The sequence below is a fragment of the Rosa chinensis genome, chromosome 4 (assembly GCF_002994745.2).
Source record: "Rosa chinensis cultivar Old Blush chromosome 4, RchiOBHm-V2, whole genome shotgun sequence".
In the NCBI taxonomy this organism is placed as follows: domain Eukaryota; kingdom Viridiplantae; phylum Streptophyta; class Magnoliopsida; order Rosales; family Rosaceae; genus Rosa; species Rosa chinensis.
In genome coordinates, this window is record NC_037091.1 from 39,980,772 (window position 1) to 40,008,693 (window position 27,922).

The following is a 27,922-nucleotide window of genomic DNA, read 5'->3' on the forward strand; positions in this document are numbered from 1 at the left end:
ATAATTTTGTCACCATTGAATTTGGCGGGTTTTACATAATTTTCTGCCAAACTAATAACGACGAAATCGTTAATTCCTCGTTGAATGTCGTTTTCGCGATGAAAAAATTCCTCACCCTAGTCTCATATTTCCTCGCTAATAACATGATGATTTAGGAGACCAAACTATGGTCACTTTTAGTGATGAACAAAAATATTCGTCGTAGAAAGTGGTGTATAGTGAGGAAAATATGTTTCTCGCAGAAAACCTAATGACATTTAGTGAGGAATCAAAATATTCCTCGTAAAAAGTGACATTTACTGAGGAAAATAAATTCCTCGCAAAAAACTTGGTCGCTAAAAAGACTTTCTGTTGTAGTGGTCCATTGCTTTTGGTTCAGGTTTTGTTTTTTTCCAAAGTTTGTTTCTAAATGTGGGAGTGTATTCCATGCACCGTTAGTGCATGGGTACTTGCAATATGAATTAATGTAATTTTTTTTATATTAAAATATATAAATGAGTGGATTAGATGAGTGACTGTTATTTTTTTAGATATTAAAATAACCTACAGTGCACTTGCACTGTCGGTGCATACAATCATCTCCACACGTGTTATTATAAATTAATTTTGATTATATTTCATTCAAATTCTTTAAGACCTCGTTTCATTAACGGAATTGAGGGCTTGTGAAAGGAAATGTATTCATTTCCTATGTTTGGTGTGCACAAGGAAATGAAGAACTTTCCTTTGAGAAGGGAAAATATGGGGGAAAGTGAATCCTCTCATCCTCCAAATGATTCATTTTCCCACTTTCCCAGCATTAAATGTGCATTAATTACACGATCAAAATACATTTATATCCTTTTTTAAAATTATTATTGACAATTTTATTTGAAAAGTTTATGATTTATGTTTTAATATATGGGAATATAAATAGAATTTTAGTATAATTTAGTTCCCTTTCCTTACACAAACCAAACATTAAAACGGAAACAAACATATTTTAACCCGTTACTTTCCCAATGTCTCCAAACAGCGAAAAGGAAAGCTAGTGGGAAATCTGTTTTCCTTTCCCATGAGATTTCCTTTCTGTAAACCAAACGAGACCTAAGGAAAAAAAAAATGAGTGCATTGATTTTGGCTCAATTTTGGTAGTTTCATAATTAGTTTGTTTCTATATCTGATATTGTAGAAATTGTTCCCACAGCAGAAACGTATCCGTAATTTTCTTCTTTTCATTTGCTTCATCATTACAGTTTTTGGAAATTGTGTGAGTAGTAGGACTTCTATTTAAATCCAAATGTGTAATCACAGTGGAAACGTATCCATAATTTGAGTGTTTTCTGCTGTTTCATAATTACAATTCTTAAAAATTGTGAGTGCACTACTTTTGTTGCTTCCTTCATCCCACCTGTGTTTGTATTCTTAACGGTTATGAAAGAACAAAACAACATTCAATGTTTGCAATTAATTTTGGGGAAAAATTCACCAACGGTGTCTGGACATTTGGGGGACTTTCAAAATGATACCTGAACTTACAAAGTTATCAATGTGATACCTGGACTCATTTTTTCATATCAACGTCGTACCTACGACTAATTTCCGTCACGGAGCCGTCAAATTTTGCACGTGCAATGCACGTGAGTCACTTAATGAAGACAAAAAGACCGATTTACCCTCGAGAAAAATTCACCAACGGTGTCTAGACACTTAGGGACATTCAGAATGATACCTGAACTTACAAAGTTATCAATGTGATACCTGGACTCATTTTTTCATATCAACGTCGTACCTACGACCAATTTCCGTCACGGAGCAGTTAAATTTTGCACGTGCGATGCACGTGAGTCACTTAATAAAGACAAAAAGACTGATTTACCCTCAAAAGTTTTTTTTTTCCTTTTCTTTTCTTTTCTTTCTTTCTTTATTCTTCTTCTTCTTCTTCTTTTTTGGTTTCTTTATTCTCTCCTTCTCTCCTTGCCAACACCACCGCTTTCGGAGAACCCACCATGGAATATGCAGGAAGGAAAATGGGGGAGAGCCACAACAACCTCCACCATCGCGCAATGACGTCGTCCTCCGCTGCTTCTCGATTGGGTTTGGGTATAAGGACTGCTTCTTCCTCCACCGCCAGCGAAATCGTGGAGGCTCGAGGCCACATTCTAAGGGCCACCGACGGGAAGGACCATCACAGCAAGGTCTACAACGCCAAAGGCCCCAGGGACCACCGCGTCAGGCTCGGATATGACCGGCCCAGCAAGGCCGTCGATTGGGTCATCAAGAAAGCCAAGGCCACAATCGATGAGCTCGACGAGCTGCCGCCGTGGAACCTGAACTCAATTTCTGTTCAGACAACATCTTCTCCGACGGTGCTGATATCCGTCGTGCAGGACACGCAGAACGCGAGCCTCCATTTCTCAATGGTGGAGGCTCCGAGTTCTTTGTCTGCTAATCGACGAGGCGCAATGGTGGGTAGCAGCGGAGTGGCCAAGCTAGTGAATTAGAACAGCTCGAAGTTGTCTGCTAGACTGATGAAGTTGCAGGTGAGGATGGTGTGGAGGTGGTGTTGCATGTCGGGAACGACAGAGAGGATGGCAGGGTGGGATTGGAGCTCTGATTTGAGAGTGGAGGGCTGGCAAGGTCTGATTTTCTGATCAATGGTGTATAAAAGGGGGTGGGAGGAGAGAACAAGAGTGGTGGTAGCTAAGTCGTCGGCGGCGGCGGCGGCGGGGATGAACTCGGAGTAAGCGGCGAAGGTTTAGTGCAATTTCAATTTGCTGTAGGATTTGAAGTGGGGGGGAACCATAAACATCTGCATGAAGGTGGATTGAGACACAGCGGCAGTGTTTGATCAGCAATCGGGGGTGGGAATCAGACGAGTAAGATGATTTGAATCTTGATGATTCAAATCAGGGGAAGAAGAAACCAAAAAAGAAGAAGAAGAAAGAAAGAAAGAAGAATAAAGAAACAAAGAAATAAAAGAAAAAAGAAAAAAAAAAACTTTTGAGGGTAAATCGGTCTTTTTGTCTTCATTAAGTTACTCACGTGCAAAATTTAACGGCTCCGTGAAGGAAATTGGTCCTAGGTACGACGTTGATACTAAAAAATGAGTCCAGGTATCACATTGATAGCTTTATAAGTTCAGGTATCATTCTGAAAGTCCCCTAAGTGTCCAGACACCGTTGGTGAATTTTTTCCTAAAACAAATTGAGGGCAGAATTGTAGACCCTGTGAAATTCCGAACGTCACTTTTTGACGGGAAAATTTTTCGCGACCTTTGTTTGGCCAAAGACTTTTGGAAATAGTTTGGGCTTGGGCCTTGGGCCCGAGAATAGCGTAAGGTTAGAGTCCAAAATTTACTCTGGACACCCAACAGACGGGTATGCTAGTGAACGTAGCCCAATAAGTTAGTCGACCTTTGACCCAAACCTCTTCCTTGATCCAATATGGTTATAGCTCATAATGACATCTTTGCATAGTTTTGAAATATACTTGTGCGTGCGTTTACGATTTTCTTATCTTACCTTTTTTAATAATTGGCGAAATTTTTGCTCGCCTTACTCGAAGCTTACTCTTTAAGCATCTCACCGACTTTCAAAAGCACAATTTATTTACTCCTTATGTTTTTCAAACTCGAGCAAAACTCCGACAAAACTTGCTTGCCATTTTTCTATCTAAAAATATGTTTTGTGAGACCCGATACTTATTTGGCATTGTCAACACTTTAATTTGAGTTTTCTTGTATTTACTTATTTTACTTTTATTTTCCCCATCATTTTGGTTTTTTCCACCTTATTTTTTTTTACTCCAAATTTATCTGTCCAAGCTGCTTCTCCTTCACACGCAAAGCTCAGCTTTTCCTCTTTAGTTGTTCACGTCAGAGTTAGGCAGAGAGAGGGAGCCTCGTTCAGCTCCTCCCCTCCACATTTCCATCATGCAAAGGGCAACTCCCCCAAGAACATCATCTCAGACCTTCAAAAGAGAGAACCCAGGCCATAAATCGTCATTCACCCTTCTCTTCTCACCTTTCCTCTCGTTCCTGGACACATCAGTCTGTTTACGAGCCCCAAAACACCTAGTTAGAGACCTCCGATCAAAAAATTTTCTTCACCAAAGTTGTTCGTCTATGTCTCCTATATCTAGCCTCAAAATTTCAGCTCCATTGGAGTCGATTTGAGTCCTGTACACCCCTCGAAGCGGAAGCCGTTCTGAAACGAGCCTGTTCCGGATTTCTGCTTGAATTTCCTCTCTTGCTCTACCCGAATCCCTCACATCTTACTTGAGACTGATACAAACACTTGGTAAGATTCTGGAACCATCAAGTTCCCCTTTCTTTCTTCAATTTTTAGGCTCAATACGTTCAAAACAACTATCCCACATATTGAGAAGTTTCTGTTGCACTTTACATGTTTGAGATTGAGCGAACTTCTTGGCCTGCGGCTGGACTCGATCCAACCAGCTCCCTCAGCTCTCTTTCCTGTTGAAATCCTCAAGAGAAACTCACCTTTTTGATTAGTCTTTGGTGAGTATCATCTTTTCCATAAAACTCTATGTATTTTTGGTTGTTATTACGAATCCTTGAAGATTATGAACTTGTCACTGCTGTTGTTGGTATCTTGCTGCCTTAATTTTGATTTGTCATCCATTCTAATGTCTAGGGATTCTGCTAGGTCATGGCTACACATTGAGTATTAGAATCGTATTTGGTTCAAAGGTTATTTGTTGTTTGTAGCTGTCCAAATATCATGTTTCAATGCATGATGTCATCGAGCTACAACACCTGCCCATGTGGTATTAGAAAGTAACCTGAGCTATAGATCATTAGAAGCATTAGACATGCCTCTTAAGTGTATTGGATTTGTGCTAGAACATGGTTATTTAGAACTTTGAAATCATGCTTGATCATAGAGTTTATTTGTGTTATTGTTGTCCAAACACCATGTCTTCAAAACATCATGTTAGTGAGCTACAAGACCTTCCCCTTATAGTATTGAAGGGTGACTGAGACTTTAAGCTTTTAGAAGCTTTAGATACTTTCTATAGGTGTCTTAGAGTCTACTTAACCAGCCATTTTGGGTACCAAAAGAGCTTTACACAAAAGAACCAGTTTCTGCAGATTTTCAGTTTTCGGTAAAATCTGACCCAGTTTCATTCATTTCAAAACTGGAGCTAAACCGTTGAGAATTTGGGGTCATTTTCTTCTAGAGAAATATATTAGATACATATATGAACATTTTAGAATTTGAATCACCCCAAAATAATTTTTCTAGAATTAGTTATGCAATTTTGAAATAGAGGGACAGAAGCTTGTATTTCTGGAAAGAATCTGCACATTGTTTTACTGCAGCCTTTAAAACCTTTACTCTTTGTTTGGTTTCACTTGAAATTCAATAACCATTTCAATCTTACTGAGTTGGTTGTCAAGCCATCCTTCTTTCAAAATTTCTCAAGAATTTACCTCAAGTATTTTGAACAATTCCGTGACCCTTGACAGCTCCTTTAAAACTCTGTTTTCGGTTTTCAGCAAGTTGTCTTTTAAAAAGTGTTCTTACCCCCTCTACCTAACAACAAACCCCTTATTGAATGGTCTGGTTATTAGTTAGTAATTAGGTTAAAGGAAATGTTTTCTTCGGAGAGTTATGTAAGTGAATAGCTAACCTAGTTTATCGTGATTAATGTCACTTATTTGGTCTAGGCTTGATATCTTGGTAGGATCTTGTGAAGTGGTGGTTGCTACAAGGTTGCATTGAGGCCAAGTGCTGCAAGAGAAAGCTCGAGTTCCAGGTAGGGGATGCCTTTAACTCTATCTATGCTTTTCTTGCATATACTATGTTTTATATGAGGCCTCTTGCATGTTTTGGAAATTATCTGTTTTTACAACTTGAAATGGTTTGTGTGGATTGGATTGATGTGTTGGCAATTGATGGGGATGTAAGGAGAGGTCAGTTCCTCCTTGAGCCACCGGTGGTGGGCAGTGTGCACCATGCCCTTGTTTTCTCCCCTTTGTCTCTAGCCTTGTGATTATTGAATTCCGAAAAGTGATTGGCTAGATGGACTGTTGTGATGGAAGTGTGAAAGATGATCAATTGCCGTGGGATTGTAGTTACGTGGTAACGATCACGTGGAAGCGCAAACCGGTTTTTATCTACTTCTTTTATTCAAAACGATAACTCATATTTTTAAACTTAGATATGGGGGCGGGCATGGGCAATGACTAGATGTAGGAGCCTAACCCCTACTTTAGTTTGTTTTGCAGGCTGTTGTTGTCGAAGCTTGGGTACGGAGGATAATCCTTGGAGGCCAAATTTTGTTCTATTTAAAGTTTATTTCTTTTCGGCTTGCTTGATTTCACTAAATTTTTTGTAACATTATGTATGGTTGATGATGTGTGTGATTGCTTACCACCAAAGTGGAACCCTAGGGTTAGAACCTCCATTTGAGTTTAGGTCCTAGTGGGGTAGACCTAGAAGACTCACGTAACTTACCATTCAATAAACTTAATGCAAAGTTGGGCTAAGAACTAAAAATTGACATAGGTTCTAAAACTCAACACAACACCACCTTCCTTTCCTCTTCCTCGCCTAGTTCGTAATCTTGTGATTATGAGCCAACCCCACTATACAAGCCCAAAAAATTTCGGGCTTATAGATTTCTTGTTCTCCAACCCAAAGGCCTTGTCTCTTTGAGGAATTCTAGGCCCAAAACACTTGCTCTCTAAGTGTCGCGGGCGTAGGGTTCCTTGGGGAGGCGACGCTGTGGTAATCGGGCCTCCGGGTCGCCACAAGAATGTCTTTTTTGCCCTCATTTTTAGGCTCACGTGAGTCACACGTGCTCACAGTTGACGGAGACGTGACGGAAGTTCACCAGAGGTACGACGATAATACGAAAAGTAAAGTCTAGGTATCACATTGATAACATTCAGAGTTCAGGTATCATTCTGAAAGTCACCAAAGTGTCCAGACACCGTTGGTGAATTTTTCCCTTAATTTTGCAGCTGTGCTTACTACTGATATACAACTCATAGTTAGGCCTCATCATTTGACCCGCAGATTAAGTGGGCAGATGGAGGCTCGCAAGTCTGATGGGTAAAAGTCTGGCCCGACCTGCATAAATGTCCGCAAAAGCCCGTCTCGATGGGTAGAGAGAGGGCCAAGCTTGGTTTAGGGGTTTAAAACTCAGCTCAACCTCCGCCAACGGCCCTTAAATACCGGGTCCGTAAGCCCACAAATTAAATATTATATTATGTGTAGTCAATTATATATATTATATATTCTTAAAACTTGTGTTGGAACCGGGCGTGAGGCTGAGGGGTTCCAACTTCCAAGCCCCTTTTAAAAAAAAAAAACTGTGTGAGCTAGCTAGTGCACTACTTTTGTTGCTTCCTGAGTTTGTATTCTTAACGGTTATGAAAGACCAAAACAACATTCAAGCTTTGCAATTAATTTTGCATCTGTGCTTACTACTGATATACAGCTCATATATAGTAGTTCAAGAGCACTAATAAATGAATATATTTTTTTGGTCTGAGGACCTCTGATGTACCACCAAAGACATAAAAAATCTGGTTAATGAACTTACGATAATTGCCTTTCATTCTCTACATGAAAACTCTTGTATAAGAATTTTATGTCAGGCCCAGAGACATTCATCACTATGCCAGAAAAGAAAAGAAAAATAATGAATATTAGTCAAGACTACCGTATATCTGCAAATGGTTCCAGTTCAGTCTAAAAGTAAATGCGCTAATGTATATGTGTACCCTAGTTCATACAATATTGTGGTGCGAACAAGGAATAATTAAGAAATCGACAAGATTGTTATACAACATGCATATGTCACAACTGAGTAGATTAATCTGAATTCCGACAAATTCTTACCTTAAAATTTGATTTATGACCAATGAACCATCAGGGAGGTTTTCAGGCTGTTTTGACGAAGGTGGTGCATAATGCAGTTTCTGCTTTTCAAGTCGAGCTCTTGGCCTTACAAGCTGCAGTCCAGTTTGCCATATCGCTGCACCATGAACAGGTACAGTTCGAAACTGACTGCCTACAGCTCGTCCAAATTATCACAGGTGATGATGAAGATGCTTCGATCAGTTTGTGGTCATATTGTGGATGAAGTGAGGGTGATGTTTAGAAATTATTCTATATATTCTTTAACTCATGTTAATCGTCGAGCAAACAATGTGGCTCATACTCTTGCTCATACGGCTCTTCAGTCAGAGCTTTCTCATTCTTGGTTGTTGTATGCTCCCAAATTTATAAGGGATGCCATCTTAAGCGATACTCATCGCTAACTCAATGAAAGTTCCTTTAATTAAAAATAATAATAAAAATGAAGTTCATAATTGGTGTGTTATTTTAGTGCTAATTAAGAAAATAAGGAAATAGAAGGATGGGACCGATGGCTCCTGCAGCTGTTCTCTCCTTTCGATCAAGTTTATTACAGAATGTGTGGCATCGTTTTCTATTTTCATGTTTAATAGAGAACATGGATATGGATTACATTTAACAGCAAAAGGCATCATTTGAACAATCACAAACTTTGCTTATATGTATTCATGTTACATATTACAGGAATATTTGAAACTGATCACAAACTTTCATTACTCTTATTGAACCTCCAAGTCACAAAATATCACTACATAATTTACATTTAGGGGAACATATCGATTATTCTCAAAAACAAAAGGGGGGGGGGGGAACATATCGATTGAGTTGAAATATCGTAATTGCTTGCTTCTTTATTCCTCAGATAATCACTGAAATTTCATATTGCACTTGCATAATAGTAAATAGCTCTCAACTTTATTCCACTCACGAGTCTCACAGATTACATTTGCCTACCAGAGAAGAAACCAATAACCACTGATGAAGCAGCGTAGCCGTCTCCTATTCATTACAAGAAGACAATGGTATCATCATACATATCCACCAAGCGCAACCTCTTATTCCGCTGCCTTCCAATCTCTAACTTTGCATATCGTAAAAAAACACCCTCTCCACTCATCTGAAGAACACAAACTTTTCTCCTGTGAGGATCCTATACAAAGCACGTCGACGGAGTCCCATCACCGGGAAAGGAACAAAAATCGTCTGCTTCATCCACCGGAGATCAGATAGTCCTTCAAAATCCGTACTCGATCTTCTGGTGTTCCTGCATGACAGATCGATCAACAACAGAGATAAAATATTAGTTCATGAAAAACATTATAAATTTTTGAAATGAAATGCTTATTTACACCATCTAACCTCAGATTAATACAATCAGGAAGTACTTTGGGAGAAGGTGAATGATGAGGAGCCTCCATTGGGACAATGGACGCCCCAGGAAGACAGAAATTTTTTCCATTTGGCCAATGGACTCCCCAGGAATCTTCTTAGGCATATAAGAAGAAGAACGATTGATCTCCTCCGAATTCGATTCAGTTGCCACGGAGATAGAACGCTCCATTATATTCAACACCTCCCAGAAACAACAAATATATGTTAGCGAAGAACAACAAATCAAGAATGAGCTGAAAGCTAGCAAGAGAGGGGAAATTACACACCGAAAGAGAAAGAGGTCTTCGATCTCAATCTCTAATATTCTCAAATTCTCTCTCGCAATCGCTACATATAAGTAGATGGAATACTGATGGAGTTTGCATGAACTCGTTGAGCTGATCCTGCTCGTATTTATAGCGTTAGTCGGCCGGTGGTAGGCTCAGGCTCGGAGAGACCGGAGAGGAATCCGAGGCTGATTTGGCTTGGAGAAACGCTCAATTTGGTATATGGCAGCGCGCTATGCGTGGTTTCTGCTGCAGTTCATATGCGTTTCTGGTGCTATTCATATGTAACGGGCATTCGTAAGGGTGATTTATGCGGGATTTGAGTTTTCCGTTTTTGTTTTCATATGCGGTAATGTGGCTGTCAATCGGATCCAATAAAGTAATTTTCTTCCCTTTTGTTTTGCAGATATCCTTCTTCTGCTCCTTGATCTGAACCTGATGAAAGAAGAAATGGGAAGATGGATGAAAACTTATACGGTTGTATTACCATAAAAGCGTCCAAATTGATACTAATAGCTAAGGAAATACTTGGTATGATTGAATCCTCAATTTGACATATCCGGCACTCGGAACTTAAGTACAAGGAGGGTCGACGCTCATCCTCTAATATGTGTCCCATTTTTGGGGTCTACTTCATTAGTTATCTCATCTGTCGTTTCCTCCAAATTTGATTCGGTAAAGACGGAGGTAGAGACCTCCATGTTCTCAATGATAGCAAACATCAACAGAATCAGCAGTGAACTGCTCGAAAAAGGTTGTAAGAGAAACAAAGCTAAGAAGTGTAGAGAAAAAAAATTCACACCGACAAACAAAAATAATCTACAATCTAGATCTCTAGCTTCCCAGATCCTCTCTCAATATCACTGAATCCATAACTAAGCAAGAGCTTCTATGGTTTGCAGGTACTGGTTTAGCAGCTCCTGCTCACATTTATAGTGGTACGTAGTTGGCCAGTGGTAGGCTTAGGCCCTAAGAGCTCAGAGTTGAACCTGAGCTTGATGAAGCTTCGAAAAATGTGCAATTTGATGAAGGGTAATGCGGTTAGCGTGATTTTGAGCCCAGTTTCATATGAAAACAAAAACAGAAGTAAGTGAGACGGTGAATTACAGCATACTTACTATTTCACATGTTTCCGTTTTGTTTCATATGAAGGGTAATGTGCAATTTGATGAAGGTGTTTGGCTCCAAAACCAGCTGGTGTGCAAACAGTCTCTTTTGGGCGAGTGGTTGCGCAGGCGTGCCAGCACCGCGGGGTGCAGTCGTTGGGGTAGTCCCGTGACCTGACTTCTTCTTCAAGCGCTGTGGACGAGGAGAGCACCAACCTCGTCACAGGGTTCTTTTCTTGCCTTCCGGAAAAGCACTTCTTGCCTTACACGGGTAAGGGCTTTGGTTGTGGTCTCTTTGCGTTCACTGAATCGATACTCAACTTGAAAGCTGGGCAGAGCAATCACTGGGAAGTTGGAGAGGAACACGGATTCGCTAAAGCGTGACTCTAGCTTCGCTGGGTTGCGAGGGCGTTACCCTTTCTTCGCTGGAAGTAACAGTGGCGGTTGTGCTCGCAGTCGGCTCCTGGGGAGACTGGGACTGGAAGTACGGTCGCCGGGTTGATCTGGTAAGGCTGACAGTCGGCTCGCGAGGAGACTAGGACTGGCGGGCGGTCACCGGGTTTCAACGAGGTTGAGGGTTCGCTCCGGGGAGGCTTTGTAATCGCTGGGATTGATTGATTCGAGAGAGAGGTCCTTTTCTGTATCGTTTTTAGCCTCTATATATAGGCTACTGCAGATTCACTTTCCAAATATGAATGAAATACTATATTTTAGGCCACAGTTATTGGCCTTGAATCAAATCAAAACTCTTAATAGTTTTGATATTATCGTAAGCGATAATTAATAATTATCCTCCTCTGTCGCCGCTAGAATATAGGCAAGGGTTACTTGCCTCTGAGAACAGCTTCTGGGCATGCACATCTCCTTGTGAAATACAATTAAGGATAATTGCCATCTGTTCACGTCCAACGTGCCTTACCTCAGTAATCATTGATTACTTGTTTGTATGCATATGTATATATAGCCCACGTGCATGAGCTCGCATAATTGACTTATATATATATATATAAATATATATATCCTTTGTTGACCTTCGCGAGCAAGCCTTAATTGCAATATATGTGTAGGCTTGATTCTTGTGCCATGCATGCATCACGTCCTCCTCTTTCCTTAATTGATTAAAGCCATGATCTTGTTGATCCTTCCTAACCAACTACAACCACGATGCCACCTTTAATGCAAAGATCTTCCCATATGACCCGTCTTCGCAATCAAGTAAACCACTATTAATTATCAAATATCTTGATTATTAATAGTAAACCGATAAGATTACGATTTGCCTTAATATTACTTGGTCTTCAAGTAGGCTTTATTTAGCCTCTAAATAATATATTCCGAGCTTATCGCAAATATATGGCTTGGGCCACAGATATTGGCCCGGTTCTCTTCGAGTTCCCTTCGTCGGGAAAAAAATGTTATTTTGGGCTCAAACATTGCCCCCCAGACCTTGAAGTCAAAGTTCCCCGTCTTGACTGAAGAGGTCTTGAGTCAGCATTCGTCTTGCGATAACGTCGCTTTAAAGCCACTTGCATTGGCTTAACTGATGAGTACAGAATGAAAATCACTTGATTGATTAAGTATAGGCCTCTTAAATAGGCCATGCAGTACGAATGTCATCTTATGTTAAGATAACAGAGATGCTTTCACCAATAAAAGGCCACAGTTATTGGCCTTGTTGGGATTAAGACACTTAAACAAGTCTTAATTGTAAAGTTTGGCATTAAACTCATGCCACAAACATGCGCTATGTGCCCCCCAACTCTAATGAAGCGAGGTGAGCTAAGGGTTGGCAAACTCTGTAAAGTATGGGATCTCAGGACATCAACGTGCCCCCCAAGTGAATAAGGCTAGCTGTTTTTGACTGCGAACTGTTCGCTGAAGAGCATGGTGGTGATTATGAAGCAAAAAGTGAATATATATACCAAATATATGGCCTGATGATCATGCCTGAATCATGGCTATCAACTTCTTGATACGTGGCCAAGTTAGTCAGGCCCTCTAACATCTTCTTATCACCAGGAGATTGATATACATCAATTGTACTTTCTGACGAAATGAATCGTGGCCACATATTTAGGAATCACAATACATGCACACCATTACTGCTGATATGCATATTGCATCGCCTCCTCTCTTCTTGGTAACATATGTAAATGTGCATGTATTAATCACCAATCTTCCTTCGTAAACCATTCATTCACAAGGCCACACCACTTCTCTGCAACTTTTTCACCACAAGTATTGGCAAAAATGTTAACTTGGCCTCATCCATGATAGCTTGACCACAGATGCTATGAACTACCTCTGATGAATTTCCTTTGGCGAAATATGTTATGTCGAAAAAATAGAGGCCACAGATATTGGCCTTGTTGGATAGCTACATATCTTCTATGCTTATGTTCTGACCACCATATTAGTCTTAGAAGGACATGATCGAGCATTGGTGTAGGCCAAATAGTCGCATGAGACGAGTTACGTGTAGGAGCTTCCCTTAGTTTATTCTCAAGGCTCTGAAGAAAATAATAAATGCTTGCTCAGGCAACCGTCATGGGCATGAACCATTTGCATCATTGAAAACAGAGGGCCACATGTACTGGCCTTGAATATTGGAGACCACTTTCATGTCATGTGGATAAATCACAATCTCATACAGATGGAGGCAACCAGCTACATATATTTTAATCACGCAATGCTAAGGCCATCAACCATGAATAGTCAAAACCAGCATCTGCAGAGACTAAATCAAGCTAATATCCGGTCTGGCCATACTTGTTCTTAGATTCACCAACAGTGCTTCACTGAAGTAGAGTTTCAACCCCCTGTAATTTATTTTTGACGAACTATGCGTCTGAATTGACCATTGTCGCTTCCTGCCGCTAAACTTTTCTTGTTGTAAAATAACCTTCTGTTAGGCTACTGGTATGTATATCTTTCCAAAACAGGCTTTATCTTGGATTTAGATATACTGAGCCATATAACTCCGGCCTCTTCCCGAAGAAAATGGAGAGATCACTTTCCTATGCATCCGATAACGGTAGAACGCTGAACAAGAATCCCTCAATGAGCAAATAAATTTCGAAAGCCACATGGGTTGGCCTATGGCAACTAACTATTGCTCCATGCCAATCACCGCTGCAATTCAGAATTCTGCCTATGTGAGAAGAAACAATTACCTGCTGCCCTGTGTAACTGCATTGAAAACAAGTGCTGCATCCAAGATTTTCATCAATCAGACCTCTCCACTACGTTTCCAGCCAAGCATAGCCCGCAATCATAAAGCCCATGAAACTGAATTTCTTTCAGGCATTCCATCAAACACCTTGTGTGCATATCTCAAATTCCCAAATTTATGATGAAAATCCAACAGAAACAGCCCACAGAGGAATAATCTATCGACAAAAAGCACAAACAATCACTGGGTCATGGGGATTGAACTTGATTCTTCGTAGAAACAGTGGGAGATTACTCCGGATTGGACATGTAGCTCCCCGCGGTTCTGCTCGCTGCCAGAAGAAACTCTCTCTGAAGGTGCTTTAGCGTCGAAAGTCCTCCACTTTGTTCCGCCTTGACATCTGCCACAGTGGCTGGCATGTTGTCCATTAAAGCTCACTCGCTGGCCTAAGATCGACTTCGCCCCTGCGCGCGCACATCTTGTTGGAGGAAGTTCTGCAAAGCGCTTTGCCGGATCAAACCTCGCTGGCGAAGCTCAGGCCACCTGTATTCAGCGAGCTCTGCCTCTTGTTCCTTGCTAGCGTTCGCCTCACTTGATCAGTGCTCGCTAGAAAAGCGTTCGCGAAGTGTTCCTCGCTAGAACTCGCTTCGCGGCCACTCGCTGATGTCCTCGCGACCATCTCGCTTAGCGGCCATATCTTCGCGATCGTCTGCTTTCGCTCGCGGCCACGCGCTCTTCGGGGTCGCTTGCTTCTGTGATCGCTCGCTTTTACTCGCGGGGAATTGGCTTCGCGACCGCTCGCTGCCTGGTCGCTTGCTTATGCGGTCAATCGCTCGCGGCCAGTCACTGATGCGCCGCATAACTTTGTTTTTTGTATTTTCTTTTTTTATTAATTTAACTAAAAGAAAGATGCAAACTAAAAATTAGAAGCAAATAAAGAAGCTAGCATCAGTGCGTTTGGCTAACCTCTAGAAGGCCACGGAGGAGGCCATCTATGCTTCACTCCAAGCTCCGATGCATCAAAATTTATGGCATGAAAATCCCTCTCGCGGGAGCTTGGAAGAAAATAACAAAGATACTTCACGTCGAAAACTTGGAAGAAATTTGGCTCGTAGAAGGAGTAGTATTGCCCCCCATGCATCTTTGTTGGTTGACGAAGCATGATCTTCAATTGCAATTTTGGAGATGACGTTGTCCCAAGATCGGTTTTGTCGCCAACTACCATGTCATAGAACATGGTGTCTTCAGTATAGGCCACTGCAGGTTGGCTTTTGTAATTGACCACTTGTTGGTCTAAATTCTCCAGACCAAGAGCTTCAAAGGACTTGAACTCCTGCATATGGCTTTTGGAACCAATAATTAAATTATAATTATCATCATATTCATCATAGATTGGCTCTGTGTCAAGACTGGACTTGGGGTCACCGAATCCTTCTTTACAAATTTCAAAGCCACTGACTGGCCTTGAAACATATATGAAGATCTTCAAATTGAATTGATTAATAAAGCCACATATTGGCTTCTCAAGACCAAAACATAATTGATAATCAAGTGGCCCATGCCTTAATTGGTAATTAAGTGGACCACACTCTTGACCTTCTGCATGATGAGGACGTCCAACAACCATATAACAACTTGATTCATAATTAAGTTGATTGTGGCTTTGATTACCTTGGTCATGATGACGTCCAGTAGCATATCCATAATTAAATTGATCATACAGCTGCTCCTGGTTATTAGGGGGGTGAACCTGGACAATATCATGCCCCCCATGCATCTGATTAATAGCCACATATTTGGCTTGATCAGTGGAGAAATCATATATTTGTTCTGAAACAATTATATTGTCAGAGGAACAATCTTGTTGACCATCTTCTCCATGCAAAGCCTCTATGTAAGGCCGTGACTCATCAATGAGGCATTTAGGTTTATTGCCATATGTAGGCAATTCAACCTCAGAAACAACCTCTTCGCGCGAAGATTTTTGGCTTTCCAATTCACCTTGCTGTGAACCGACTTGAGTAGTCAAGCTGGGACCTTCCTTGCGCAAGGTCGCGAACTCCGATGAGGTATGGTTGTTTTGGTTCGCGATGGCCTCCATGACTTGCTTTTGTCGCTTATTCTGTTCGGCAGCGATGGTTATAGCTTGCGCCTTCAAGGCACTCTCTGTTTGTGTAACCTGCTGCCTGGTACTCTCCGCGTATAGAGTCATACGCTGCTCAAACTCGCGGCGGAGCCTTTCTGATTTTGCAGTTTCTCTGGCAAGATCCGCGTCCATCTTCTTGCGATGGTTCTCGACATTCTCCATAAGGATCGCGAGTGTCTCCTCGAAGGTCGCTCCTTCCGGAATAGGCTTTGAAACGAAAGCCTCTTCTGTCGTAGTGTCGTCATTGGTGGCAACATTGGCCATCTTTTCACTTTAGGAATCTCCTTTGGTAAAGATTTTCCTCTGGCATCCCAATGATGGTGAACACAAAAGACTCTAGCTTGGTCCCACTGGGCGTGCCAAAATGTTTGGCTCCAAAACCAGCTGGTGTGCAAACAGTCTCTTTTGGGCGAGTGGTTGCGCAGGCGTGCCAGCACCGCGGGGTGCAGTCGTTGGGGTAGTCCCGTGACCTGACTTCTTCTTCAAGCGCTGTGGACGAGGAGAGCACCAACCTCGTCACAGGGTTCTTTTCTTGCCTTCCGGAAAAGCACTTCTTGCCTTACACGGGTAAGGGCTTTGGTTGTGGTCTCTTTGCGTTCACTGAATCGATACTCAACTTGAAAGCTGGGCAGAGCAATCACTGGGAAGTTGGAGAGGAACACGGATTCGCTAAAGCGTGACTCTAGCTTCGCTGGGTTGCGAGGGCGTTACCCTTTCTTCGCTGGAAGTAACAGTGGCGGTTGTGCTCGCAGTCGGCTCCTGGGGAGACTGGGACTGGAAGTACGGTCGCCGGGTTGATCTGGTGAGGCTGACAGTCGGCTCGCGAGGAGACTAGGACTGGCGGGCGGTCACCGGGTTTCAACGAGGTTGAGGGTTCGCTCCGGGGAGGCTTTGTAATCGCTGGGATTGATTGATTCGAGAGAGAGGTCCTTTTCTGTATCGTTTTTAGCCTCTATATATAGGCTACTGCAGATTCACTTTCCAAATATGAATGAAATACTATATTTTAGGCCACAGTTATTGGCCTTGAATCAAATCAAAACTCTTAATAGTTTTGATATTATTGTAAGCGATAATTAATAATTATCCTCCTCTGTCGCCGCTAGAATATAGGCAAGGGTTACTTGCCTCTGAGAACAGCTTCTGGGCATGCACATCTCCTTGTGAAATACAATTAAGGATAATTGCCATCTGTTCACGTCCAACGTGCCTTACCTCAGTAATCATTGATTACTTGTTTGTATGCATATGTATATATAGCCCACGTGCATGAGCTCGCATAATTGACTTATATATATATATATATATATATATATATATATATATATATATATATATATCCTTTGTTGACCTTTGCGAGCAAGCCTTAATTGCAATATATGTGTAGGCTTGATTCTTGTGCCATGCATGCATCACGTCCTCCTCTTTCCTTAATTGATTAAAGCCATGATCTTGTTGATCCTTCCTAACCAACTACAACCACGATGCCACCTTTAATGCAAAGATCTTCCCATATGACCCGTCTTCGCAATCAAGTAAACCACTATTAATTATCAAATATCTTGATTATTAATAGTAAACCGATAAGATTACGATTTGCCTTAATATTACTTGGTCTTCAAGTAGGCTTTATTTAGCCTCTAAATAATATATTCCGAGCTTATCGCAAATATATGGCTTGGGCCACAGATATTGGCCCGGTTCTCTTCGAGTTCCCTTCGTCGGGAAAAAAATGTTATTTTGGGCTCAAACAGAAGGGCACTGTGCTTAGTGTGGTTTTGAGTGCAGTTTCATATGAAAACAAAAACGGGAGAAAGTGAAATGGTGAATTACAGCATACTTACTATTTCACATTTTTCCATTTTGTTTCATATGAAAGGTAATGCGCAATTCGATGAAAGGTAATGCGCAATTCGATGAAGGGTAATGCGCTTAATTAGCGTGGTTTTGAGTGCAGTTTCATATGAAAACAAAAACGGAAGAAAGTGAAATGGAGAATTCTAGCATTTTTACTATTTTGCATTTTTCCGTTTTGTTTCATATGCAACATTTAATTAAGGAGAGTTTAACTATATATCTTGGAAAACTTAGGGCATGTTCGGTATCATTTTGCGATACTGTTTTTTATTTTACAAATTCAAAAACTTATGTAATTTGCGTTCGGTGCATTAAATTTGAAAAACAGAGAAAACAAATTTTAAGAAACAATTCAGAAACTATGAATAAATATGGGAAATGACTTTTTGACATTTTCATTGTTTCCTGAAAACAACCCGCCTTGCAATTAGAGAAAGTGATTTATTTATTTATTTTACTTTTAAGCACATAGATCCACAAACTCTTCTCCTCTCTTTCGATCTTTCTCTCCCACAATTTTCATTGAGACTTATCCTCTATTCTCATGATCTCATCTACTTTATCTGCCATTTTAACTTTCTCCTTCCCCGTGTTTTTCAATCAATTGAAACTTGCAGAATCATGCAATAGAGAAGAATGAAGGATTTAGACTTTTCATGTGTTAGATCTAATTCATATGGATGATTTAGGGTGAAAGCTTCGGCATTTTATGTTTTGATATAATTGGATTATCTCATGGGCTAGAGGAATTAACAACTAAGGTTGAGACATTTGATTGAATTATCTTTTTGAACTAAAGATTCAAGAGCTTGCAATTTCATATGATATATTTTATAAACAAAATTGAGGGATTTGGTTATTCTTGTTCAATCTCTTTCACAATACTCTGTTTCTTTGCTCATAACAACCAATAAAGGATTCATGATCAATACAAACAAAATAGTCAATCTTTCATGATTATTGAGGAAAAACTAAAAATGATTTTTTTCTCTTTGAAGAAAAAAAAGAGTTTCAGATTGTATAAACCGAGTGCTACAGATTTTTTTTTGAAATGATAGATATGTTTTTAATATTTCAAATTTTGAAATACTTGTGCTGAGCATGTATTTACATCTTAAAAACTTGTAGTTTAATTCTCTGTTTTCATTCTACAATCCAGTATTACAAAAATGGTTTCATAAAACATTATAGGACACACCCTAACTTTCTTGCCGTTCTCTTTTGCGGAAATGCTTCTTCTATTTAAGAACTTCCTCCACCTAATTAGAACTTTCTTTCATCACATCTTCCCATGTTTGAAGACTTATAAGGTTGAATTACCATGAACAAGTGTCCGAATTTTTTTAATTTTGATAGTAGATATACAATCTGAAAAACAATTAAACAAAGTTATGGTTGACATTGCTCACATAGCTAGGGAAGTCTTTCGTTTTTGAAAAAATGATAATTTCATTGATAATAGCGCATGCCAAGAAAATCATTACATACCCACCCGCTAATACATAATAATGGCCAGAACAAGGATTCGTGGAGGAGCCACAGTGGTACATAGGATAGACCAACTATATTTGAACTTATCGCTCACTTAAAAACAAGCCTATAAGCTATGAAAAAAAACATAGTGAATAGACAAGTCAAACCACACTCGTTAGGTTCCTAATACAAGAAACTTATTGTAATTAGACAAAAAGCTAAAAATATAGGGTTGGGCCAAGAGCCTAAAACCTAGCCCAAATTAGAAGCTATTAGACTAGGGTAGAACCCCAGCCCAGAAACTCAAAGCCCACCAAAGCAGAGGTTAACCCAAGGCCCATCAGTCTGGTCCGATCCAATCCACCTATGCCCACTTCTCCATCATACGTAACAGCCAAGCCGCTCCATTCACCCTGCGGCGCCACGACCTGCGCCCTCCTCAATCGTGCCGCCATGACCTGCGCCGCCACTAGCACTCACCACCTACGACCCAAACTGCACGAGCCACGCCCCCCAACCCATGCCACCACGGAGAAGACCAACCCCAAAACAAGCCCTCTCACCTCACACCGCTATCAAGTCAGACCGGTGGCGCTGTCATCAGGTTTCGATCGCTGGACTTGTTAGCACGACCGCTGCTTCTCACCATCCCAGCCAGAACCACCGACAAGCCCCGAGCAAACCACATTCGATGGAACAAGAGCAATAGTCATCAATACTTGTCTGGCAGCAAACCCCATGACGACTACTAGGCCAGAGGCCAGCCCATGCATCCGAGCGCCGTCGGACGAGGATAATTTCTCAGATCTGAACATCGACCTTTAGGGTTTTCTCACAGAGAAAGAAATACAGCTGATCCTAAGGAAATCTTTCATTATTCTAAAGGAATATTAAGAAATAAAGGGTTTTATTTTCTTTTTATCAAGATTTGAGCAGACGCGTTACACACACTCTAAATACAGAGGTTTTTGTTTTCTGTTCGATCGTGCTCGTCCTGTAGCGCAAAGTGGCTGGAATGGCCTCTGGCCTTCCCACCGTCTATGGTCTGCTACCGGACCAGTGATGAAGGTTAAGGCTCAAGGCAGCTTTCTAGGGATTATGGCTACTCGAAACTTTGGCAGATGTTTCGAAGGTTTTTCTGTGCCATTCTCTTTCAAACATAGTGCCCAGTGTTCGATTTCAGTGATGTGGGAGATGGATTGGGATGTGAGGCGGTTGGATCCCTATCTGCTTTCCTTCCAAGCGGTGTCGCCGACTTCTCTTGGTGGCTTCGATCTGGTTTTTTAAGTGAACCTGCAGGGTTTTGCTTGGTTTCCAATTTGCAACTCTTGCTAGTTGGAGACGCTCTGTTGACAGCTTTTGAGATCGACAGCGACGTGGTTCTGGCGGTGCTGGTTCGGCGACAGCGGTGCTGGTTCTGCACATATGGCTGCTGTATGAAGGAATTGGGCCAAGCCTGCTGAGCCGGTCTGCTAGGATTTGAGTCCACTGTTTCTTTGGGCTGCTTCTTGGACTTGGGGATTTGGGATGGGGTTTTGTGCCCTAGGCCCATAATAATTTTCATTTTTTTGGGATCCTATGTTAGTAGCTTAGTTTAGTTTCAATAATTCCCTAAGTTTTTAGGGATCTAAGCACTTTGATGTGTCTCTAGCACCTTTGGAGTAGTACCAAAGGAGGAATCCCGATATGTCTACATATTTAACTGTCTAAGGAGTGGGTCTATTGATATGTATCACTGTGGGTACTACCACTATCTTCTTGTCTACTGCGGAAGGGAATGTAACGGTCTATTCTGGCTTGTGATGTAATATATTGGCACCTACTTAGGGTGTGATTCAAATAAAAAAAGAATAAATGAATAAAGGGGTTTTGTCCATTTACACTAATTCTAGTGATTTTTGCCCCCTTACACTACTTACTTATTTTTTTTCCCACTATCCTATAATATCTCTTATAAGTTGTTCTCTAATACCCAATTAGTTTTTTTTTAAGACTATTTTTCTCTCACTCCTTTATCAAATAGAGAGAGAGAGAGAGAGAGAGAGAGAGAGAGAGAGAAGCCATGGAAGCCATGGGAGTCTTAGCCTTATTCAAGTTTTGCCTCGGATACAAAATTTGGCGATGTAGGTTTAAGTTCAAATATGGAGCATCCCCTTAATTAGCATGAGGATTGTTTGAAACAGTCCCGTAATTTGAGTATTTCTTTTCTTATGGCTAGTTTGGGATTGCTGTGATTTTTTTTTAAAAAAATTACTGCTGCTGTGTTGTAAGAATCATCAGCTATGAATTAAAACAATTTCGTGTTTAGTAAATAATATTTTTAAAAGTGCTGTCAGTACATAAAATAACTGCAGAGTGTGTTTTGATCCACAGCAGCTTCTAAAAGCAACCAAGAGGTTGGTTCTAAAATCTGCTGCCAGTGACCTATAACTTTCAATTAAAACTGCTTTTTATTTATTTACCAAACACAATAAAATCTAAAATTTTGAACAAAAACTGATTTTTTTTTAAAGCAAAGCAATCCCAAACGGGGCCTTATTTAGGTTTGGCCTCGGATTCAAGTTTGGTCATATTTGTTTTAATTTGAGCGTCCCCTTATTGGTGTGGGCCGGGGAATCTTGGAAACAAACCCTTGATTAATTGAGTGTTTCTTTCTGATTTATTGGCCTTGGGTTTAAGTTTTGGTCATGTATGTTTAAATTCAAATGTTGAGTATCCCCTTAATTGGCATTAGGACTATTGGAAATGAACCCATAAATTGAGTGTTTCTTTTCTGCTTCATAATTACCATTTCATGCATACGCTGTGAATGCATAGCATTTGCCTCTATTTTTTTGCTTTTTGAATTTGTTTGTATGTGTGGCCGTTATGGAAGATTGTATTTAGCTAGCTAGCTTCTCATTTTGTAAAGATCCTTCTCCTGTTTTACTGTTTTAGAAGAAAAAAAAAATAGAAAACCAAATAAAATTTTGCCTGTTGGATTTTCTAGAAAGGGAGAATTCCACAAATGGTCACTTAACTATGACTTACTCGACACTTAGGTCACTGAAGTTTCAAATATATCACTTTGGTCACTCAACTATTACAATGTCAATCACTGAAGTCACCTAAAGAGTATTTTTTATAATTTTTTTAAATGAAAAAAAATTAACAAAGTGACTTAAGTGATTGACAGTGTAATAGTTGAGTGACCAAAGTGATATATTTGAAACTTCAGTGACCAAAGTGTCGAATGACTCATAGTTGAGTAACCATTTGTGAAATTTTCCCTTTCTAGAAATCAGTGAATTGGTTTTGTTGCTGATGCAATTGGTCATAGAGTTTCTGAAGCTTGGCCTCTGCTTGTACCAATTAACTATATATTTGCTTTTTTATTTTTAGGAGAAGTAAGAAAATAAGGATATAAAATGTGGGGAGTACTGTGTTGTTCTTTCTTTTCAGTCAAGTTTAGTATAGAATGTGGGAAATAAGGCAAACAAGTTAAATTGTATCATAAATTATTTGTCATCAAATTAAACGACTTAGTGGCAACCTAGCTCTCTGCTAGGGTAGAGAGCGGCTGCCTTCGCTATGGTGGTATTTGAAACTTTCCTCCATTTTCATGGAGGATATGGGATTCCAATGAGGCGAGGAGGTGTTGGGCAGATCGGGTCCGCCAGCAGGCCAATTTGCATTCTCATGGTGGGGTCAATGTTGTGAGTTTCAGCGCTAGAAATGTTTCGAGTGGTGGAAGCTATTCAGATCCAACGACAAAAGGAGGAGGAATAGTGGATGTGTCCGTGCGGTGTAGGAGTCGGAACTGATCTGATCTGGTGGTCCATTATGAGGTTGCGGAGAACGACTGGTGGTTTCGATCCATGGTATTCGTCAAGTGCGACAACGGTGGGTGGTGGAGAAAGTATTCAGGATGAGTGTCTTGGTTCCTAGTCGCTGTCTTCTACAGCAATGGTGGATGGTGGCGATAGTTAAGAGTGGGGCTCTTGGGCTAGGTTTCAAGTCCGCTGCGTGGCCTAGATTCTAGGCTAGGTTGGAGAATGGCAGCCCAGATTTGGAAGCTGGGTCCAAATTCGGATCTGGGACTTGGGTGGGAACCGGATCTAAATCCGAGTTCAAGTTGGGATCCGGGTCAGATCTAGAATTAGGCTAGGGTTCCCATTTTGGTTGTTTGAGATGGGCTTGTGAGTTGTGATATAGGTATTTAGGTGGAAAATTGCCCACTATTTGGCTCATTTTTACATTGGAAATGCTTGGATGGTAACATCACCCCAGTTACATTGTTAAAAGATTGTCCTTTCATGGGCAATCATACTATCAGTAATATTATAGGTGAAAGATTGTTCCCTCTTCGGCTTATAATCTACGAGGAGCATGTTTAGTCAGTCTTATCACCAGTTAATTTGATGGAAGATTGCCCTATTATGGTCGGTCATACCATTAGTAATTATCTAATTAAATTGCTCTATTTACATCCGATGCATCTTCAGATGCGTTATTGCATCTAGTCATAGTTCTGCTAGGATTTATTTCCGATGTTTTATTTTCTTTTGCTTTCTTATTATAATAATGGAGTTGTCATTTTACCTCAAAAAAAAAAAAAGTATCTAGGGTGGCATGAATAGTTTCTCCTTTTTTTATATATTCTTTTCGTTAGGTTTTTCTTTAAAGTTTTTAATTTCTAGAGTTCTTATTTTACTATTTTTTTTAGTAATGCCACGGGGACAAAATTTTATATTCTTCACAAGTTAGAATAGGCCGTTACATATATACCCTTCCACTGCCATTTATAAACAGACAAGAAGATAGTGATAGTACACACAGTGGTACATAGAAATAGACCTACTCATTATACATTCAAATATATAGAGGTAGCAGGGACGCTCCTTTGGTACTATGCCTGAGGCGCTAGAAAACTAGATTCTTAATACAAGGAAATTTATTATAGTTAGACAAAAGCTAAAAACATAGAGTTCGACTAAGGCCCGAAGCCCTAGTCTAAGTTAAAGGCCCAGTAGCTCAAAAAGAGAAGCCCAAAACTCTAGGCCATGCAAGACAGCTGGGCAAGCCCATACTCCAACCCACCGTACGTGATTCGAGTAGCACCCTCCTCCATTGTATCCAGCCACGCCAGCCAATCCTGTCGATCTACGCCCCAAACCTCGCCGGCTGGAACCCAGCAGACACCGCCACCGCGCGAACACTCTTGCCAACAAGCCTTCGCCGCCACATAGCCCCTCAAAACCATACCCACTCGGACCATCAGACCATCGCCGCCTCCAAATCAGTGGAATCCAGCCGACACCGGCCATCCCTGCACAACGCACACCGCTACGCATAGGGTCATCGTACGAAGCTTAAAACCCAGCCATCCAACCGCACCTTGAGCGAAGAACCACTCTCTAGAACTACCCAAGCAACATGGCATTCAAACCCCGTCCGGTAGCGAACCATAGCGGCAAGACAAACCCAGACTGATCATCAAGCCGTCGTCGTACGAGCAAAAGTTTTTCAAACCCTAGACCAAGAGGTTCCAGCTGATTTTTTGAAGCTTCCTTTTTGCCCCTTGTATAGATTGTCCCTTCACTATTTAATCATTTTAAGAACTACATTTTATTAAACATAAATGGAGTCCTTGGTTTTTTTTTTGGAAGGAGGCTGGTGCAGCTACCTTTTAAGTCTTTATTAATGAAAATGTAGAATACGGGGGGGGGGGGATAACATCTCGGAATAAAACCTTGAGTCACTAAAACTATAACCTTGAGTCACTAAAACTATGTATTCTAACAAGCATCAATTAGCAATTAGCAAATAGTGCACACTGGCGCCTTTATTTAATAAAACTAAGACTTTTAACCTTGATTAACAAAATTTGCTTATGTACTGATAAGAAATGTTCCGAGGATAGAATTACAAATTGCAAGAGCAAAATTGATCACTAGCCATAGCTATATTGCACTTTTTACATGGTTCTTTTAACCATCTTTACTCATGATCATCCAAGAAACAAACTATCAATGCAACACATGTTCATCATAATCGTAAACAGAGTGATAAACACAGAGATTTAACTATATATAATCGACTGCAATGCCACCGTGATTTTGTCATTCTAACGGCCAATATCATCCATCGATGCAATTAATGCCTTAGCCCTGTTTCCTTTTGATGATTGATGGAGGCGTGGAGCCTATCTGTCTAGGGTAGAGCTAACCCACGCATGCGCGCACTTGCAAACCCATGCCAGAAGAGCATGGTTATGGACCATTTTTCACCGCAGCAGAATTGCCAAGCACTATACAAATCAATAGACATATGAAGAAAGATGAGAAATTAAGTTCATGAAACACATGCATTAGGAAAATGAGATTAATTTTGAAATCAATTTCTTAATTCCACCATTATCAGCAGCACCAGGGGCTTGGGTGAGGGAGACGGTGAAGGTGAAGGTGATCCAATTCGAAAGTGATGAGAAATCAATTTCTTAATTCCACCATTATCAGCAGCACCAGGGGCTTGGGTGAGGGAGACGGTGAAGGTGAAGGTGATCCAATTCGAAAGTGATGAGAAATCAATTTCTTAATTCCACCATTATCAGCAGCACCAGGGGCTTGGGTGAGGGAGACGGTGAAGGTGAAGGTGATCCAATTCGAAAGTGATGGGCGCCGCCTATGTTACCCGCTGCCTATGTTACTCATTATGACGATGATGTATAAACAGATAACCTATAAGAACACAAAAGAAAATAGCTAGCTATCATGTGTACAGATATATCATTTTGCTTTGTGCATATAACTGAGTGTATAATTATTAAACAATTAAGATGACTCACAATGACAGGAGCAATGCGGCACACAAAACTTCGACCTAAAATGGCACTATTTGCCGCATTAAGTCGAGCGCGATATACCTCTGCGTCTACTGCCACATGCGCTCTTCTAGCCCTTATAGTGTCCAGGGCCTCCCTCCTGGTAGGCTGCCGTGGCGGTGGCGCTGGGGGCGGTACCGGTAGTGTATAACCACCCTCATACGGCTGAAATTAATTCAGACAAAACCTCAATTAATGGCGTGTACTATCTCAGATGACAAATATTACTGTCTACATATCTTTTCTATGTAGGTTACCTGGTTACAAATTTCGCAAGTGGTCTTGTAACTCAAGTTGATCCATTGCTGGATACAATCTCGGTGAGCAAACTGCAGCAGTAAAGAAAGTAAAAACGCAATGAATTCGTAATCAAGTGATTAAGTAAATACGTCGTGTGATATATATCAAGTTATTCAAGTACCTTGAGGGTGCCGCTGCACCGGCAAGGAGACTCCATTTCATCAATGGAGTCCTCGACCTGGCATATCCGGCATTCAATGCACGAGTTGGAGAAGGATGGTTCATGCTCCAACATGTGCTTGGTTTCCATGTCCTCTGTCATTTCTTCTGAATCTACTTCGGCAGCGTCGACGCAGATCTCCGATTTATCAGTGCCGGAATCTTCCATTTTAATTCAACAGTACTATACACCTGTACCACAAATAACACAGATATATTAACAAAGAAGGAACTCAAAAATGAACCGAAAGCTAGTAAGAGAAAGCAGAGATAGAGAAAGCACACACCTTCATACGGCTTCTGATCAGAATCTCTCTGGCTCACAAGAGACGGTATTTTTAGCGTGAAGTGGTTGAGCTAGCAGCTCCTCTGTCACATTTATAAGGCTCTTCGTGACAGTGGTAGGCAGGCATAGGCTTAGCCTCGGAGAGACCGGAGCTGGGTCCGAGCCTGATTGGCTTCGAGCAATATGCAAACTGATGATCTGGAGGCCATTCGGCAAAGGGCAGAGGGGAAGAACGACGCGTAGTAATGGAGGTTTGTGCAACATACGTCACCATTGCTTGCCAATTGCGTGGGCTTTTGCCTCCGTTTTGTTGTTTTACGATTTTCGTTTTAGCCGAGGCGGTTATGCAACGTTGGATTATCTAGGTCGAGTGCCCTTATGGCAGAAATCCTCCTTTTACTTCTGCCTTTGGAAGAAAAAAGAAAACATTTCTGCAAAAGGAGAAGGGTATGGGCAAAGAATTTCTTTCTTTCATGAAAAATAATAATAATAATAAATAAATAAATAAAATCCGAGTTTTTAAACCAAGAAAAAGCGTCTAATCATAAAATTATGCCACAAAGTGATGATATTAGGCTTTTAGCTGTTGTGAGCTGTGGGATGTGGTTACCTCGAATAATCAAAACTGTGGGAGGTCCATGACTCATGAGTTTAAATCTCACTAACACTATGGGATGAATGCAATGGATGAGAATAAAAAGAAGAAGAAAAAAGTCTTTGAATTTCCCAAAATCTGATATTGAATAAAAATTCAAAATCAAGATAAATTCTCCTAAAAAACAAAATCAAGATAAATAAATTGTACTACACGAATAGTTAAGGAAACCCAACACATATTTCTCTAACGAAAATGTTGCTAAATTAAGCAGTTGGTGTTAACAGTATAACCGTCCACTGATCAAATTTTGGCTTTGGGCTTCGGCCAGTGCTCAGATTGAAATCGACAGTTAGCTAATTAAGGACGCGAAGTATCATTGAAAAACCAAGATCGATCTAAGAAGAAGGTTAAAATTACTAATGGACCGTGAA

The 27,922-nt window shown here is 40.7% G+C and overlaps 2 protein-coding genes and 2 long non-coding RNA genes across 6 annotated transcripts; 1 reads left to right on the forward strand and 3 right to left on the reverse strand.

The window, feature by feature from the left end:
• The first annotated feature begins 3,836 nt into the window (after nt 1-3,836).
• On the forward strand, nt 3,837-7,872 carry LOC112200681. 2 transcript variants are annotated; one of them, XR_005809604.1, is made up of 4 exons: nt 3,837-4,280; nt 4,369-4,501; nt 5,675-5,763; nt 5,916-7,872. It is a non-coding gene; the product is annotated as an uncharacterized LOC112200681 (long non-coding RNA). The 2 variants fall into 2 exon arrangements; XR_005809605.1 differs by having other exon boundaries at nt 4,395-4,501.
• An 858-nt stretch (nt 7,873-8,730) lies between these two features.
• LOC121052598 lies at nt 8,731-9,862 on the reverse strand. The gene is made up of 3 exons (XR_005809574.1): nt 9,533-9,862; nt 9,234-9,447; nt 8,731-9,138 (listed from the first exon to the last, which is right to left on the reverse strand). It is a non-coding gene; the product is annotated as an uncharacterized LOC121052598 (long non-coding RNA).
• Nucleotides 9,863-12,134: 2,272 nt separating this feature from the next.
• Nucleotides 12,135-15,229, reverse strand: LOC121052556. The gene is made up of 2 exons (XM_040517834.1): nt 14,777-15,229; nt 12,135-14,708 (listed from the first exon to the last, which is right to left on the reverse strand). Exons 1-2 carry the CDS (start codon nt 15,147-15,149, stop codon nt 14,446-14,448), a joined length of 636 nt encoding a protein of 211 aa, XP_040373768.1. The 5' UTR covers nt 15,150-15,229; the 3' UTR covers nt 12,135-14,445.
• A 10,499-nt stretch (nt 15,230-25,728) lies between these two features.
• LOC112199294 (E3 ubiquitin-protein ligase MARCHF7-like) lies at nt 25,729-27,186 on the reverse strand. Of its 2 annotated transcripts, XM_024340330.2 has the most exons (5): nt 26,895-27,186; nt 26,570-26,799; nt 26,406-26,477; nt 26,113-26,313; nt 25,729-26,005 (listed from the first exon to the last, which is right to left on the reverse strand). In XM_024340330.2, the coding sequence occupies exons 2-5, from the start codon at nt 26,774-26,776 to the stop codon at nt 25,955-25,957; spliced, it is 531 nt and encodes a 176-aa protein (XP_024196098.1). In that variant the 5' UTR covers nt 26,777-26,799; nt 26,895-27,186; the 3' UTR covers nt 25,729-25,954. The 2 variants fall into 2 exon arrangements, with proteins under 2 accessions (XP_024196098.1, XP_040373862.1); XM_040517928.1 differs by having other exon boundaries at nt 25,729-26,313.
• Between the last annotated feature and the right edge of the window lie 736 nt (nt 27,187-27,922).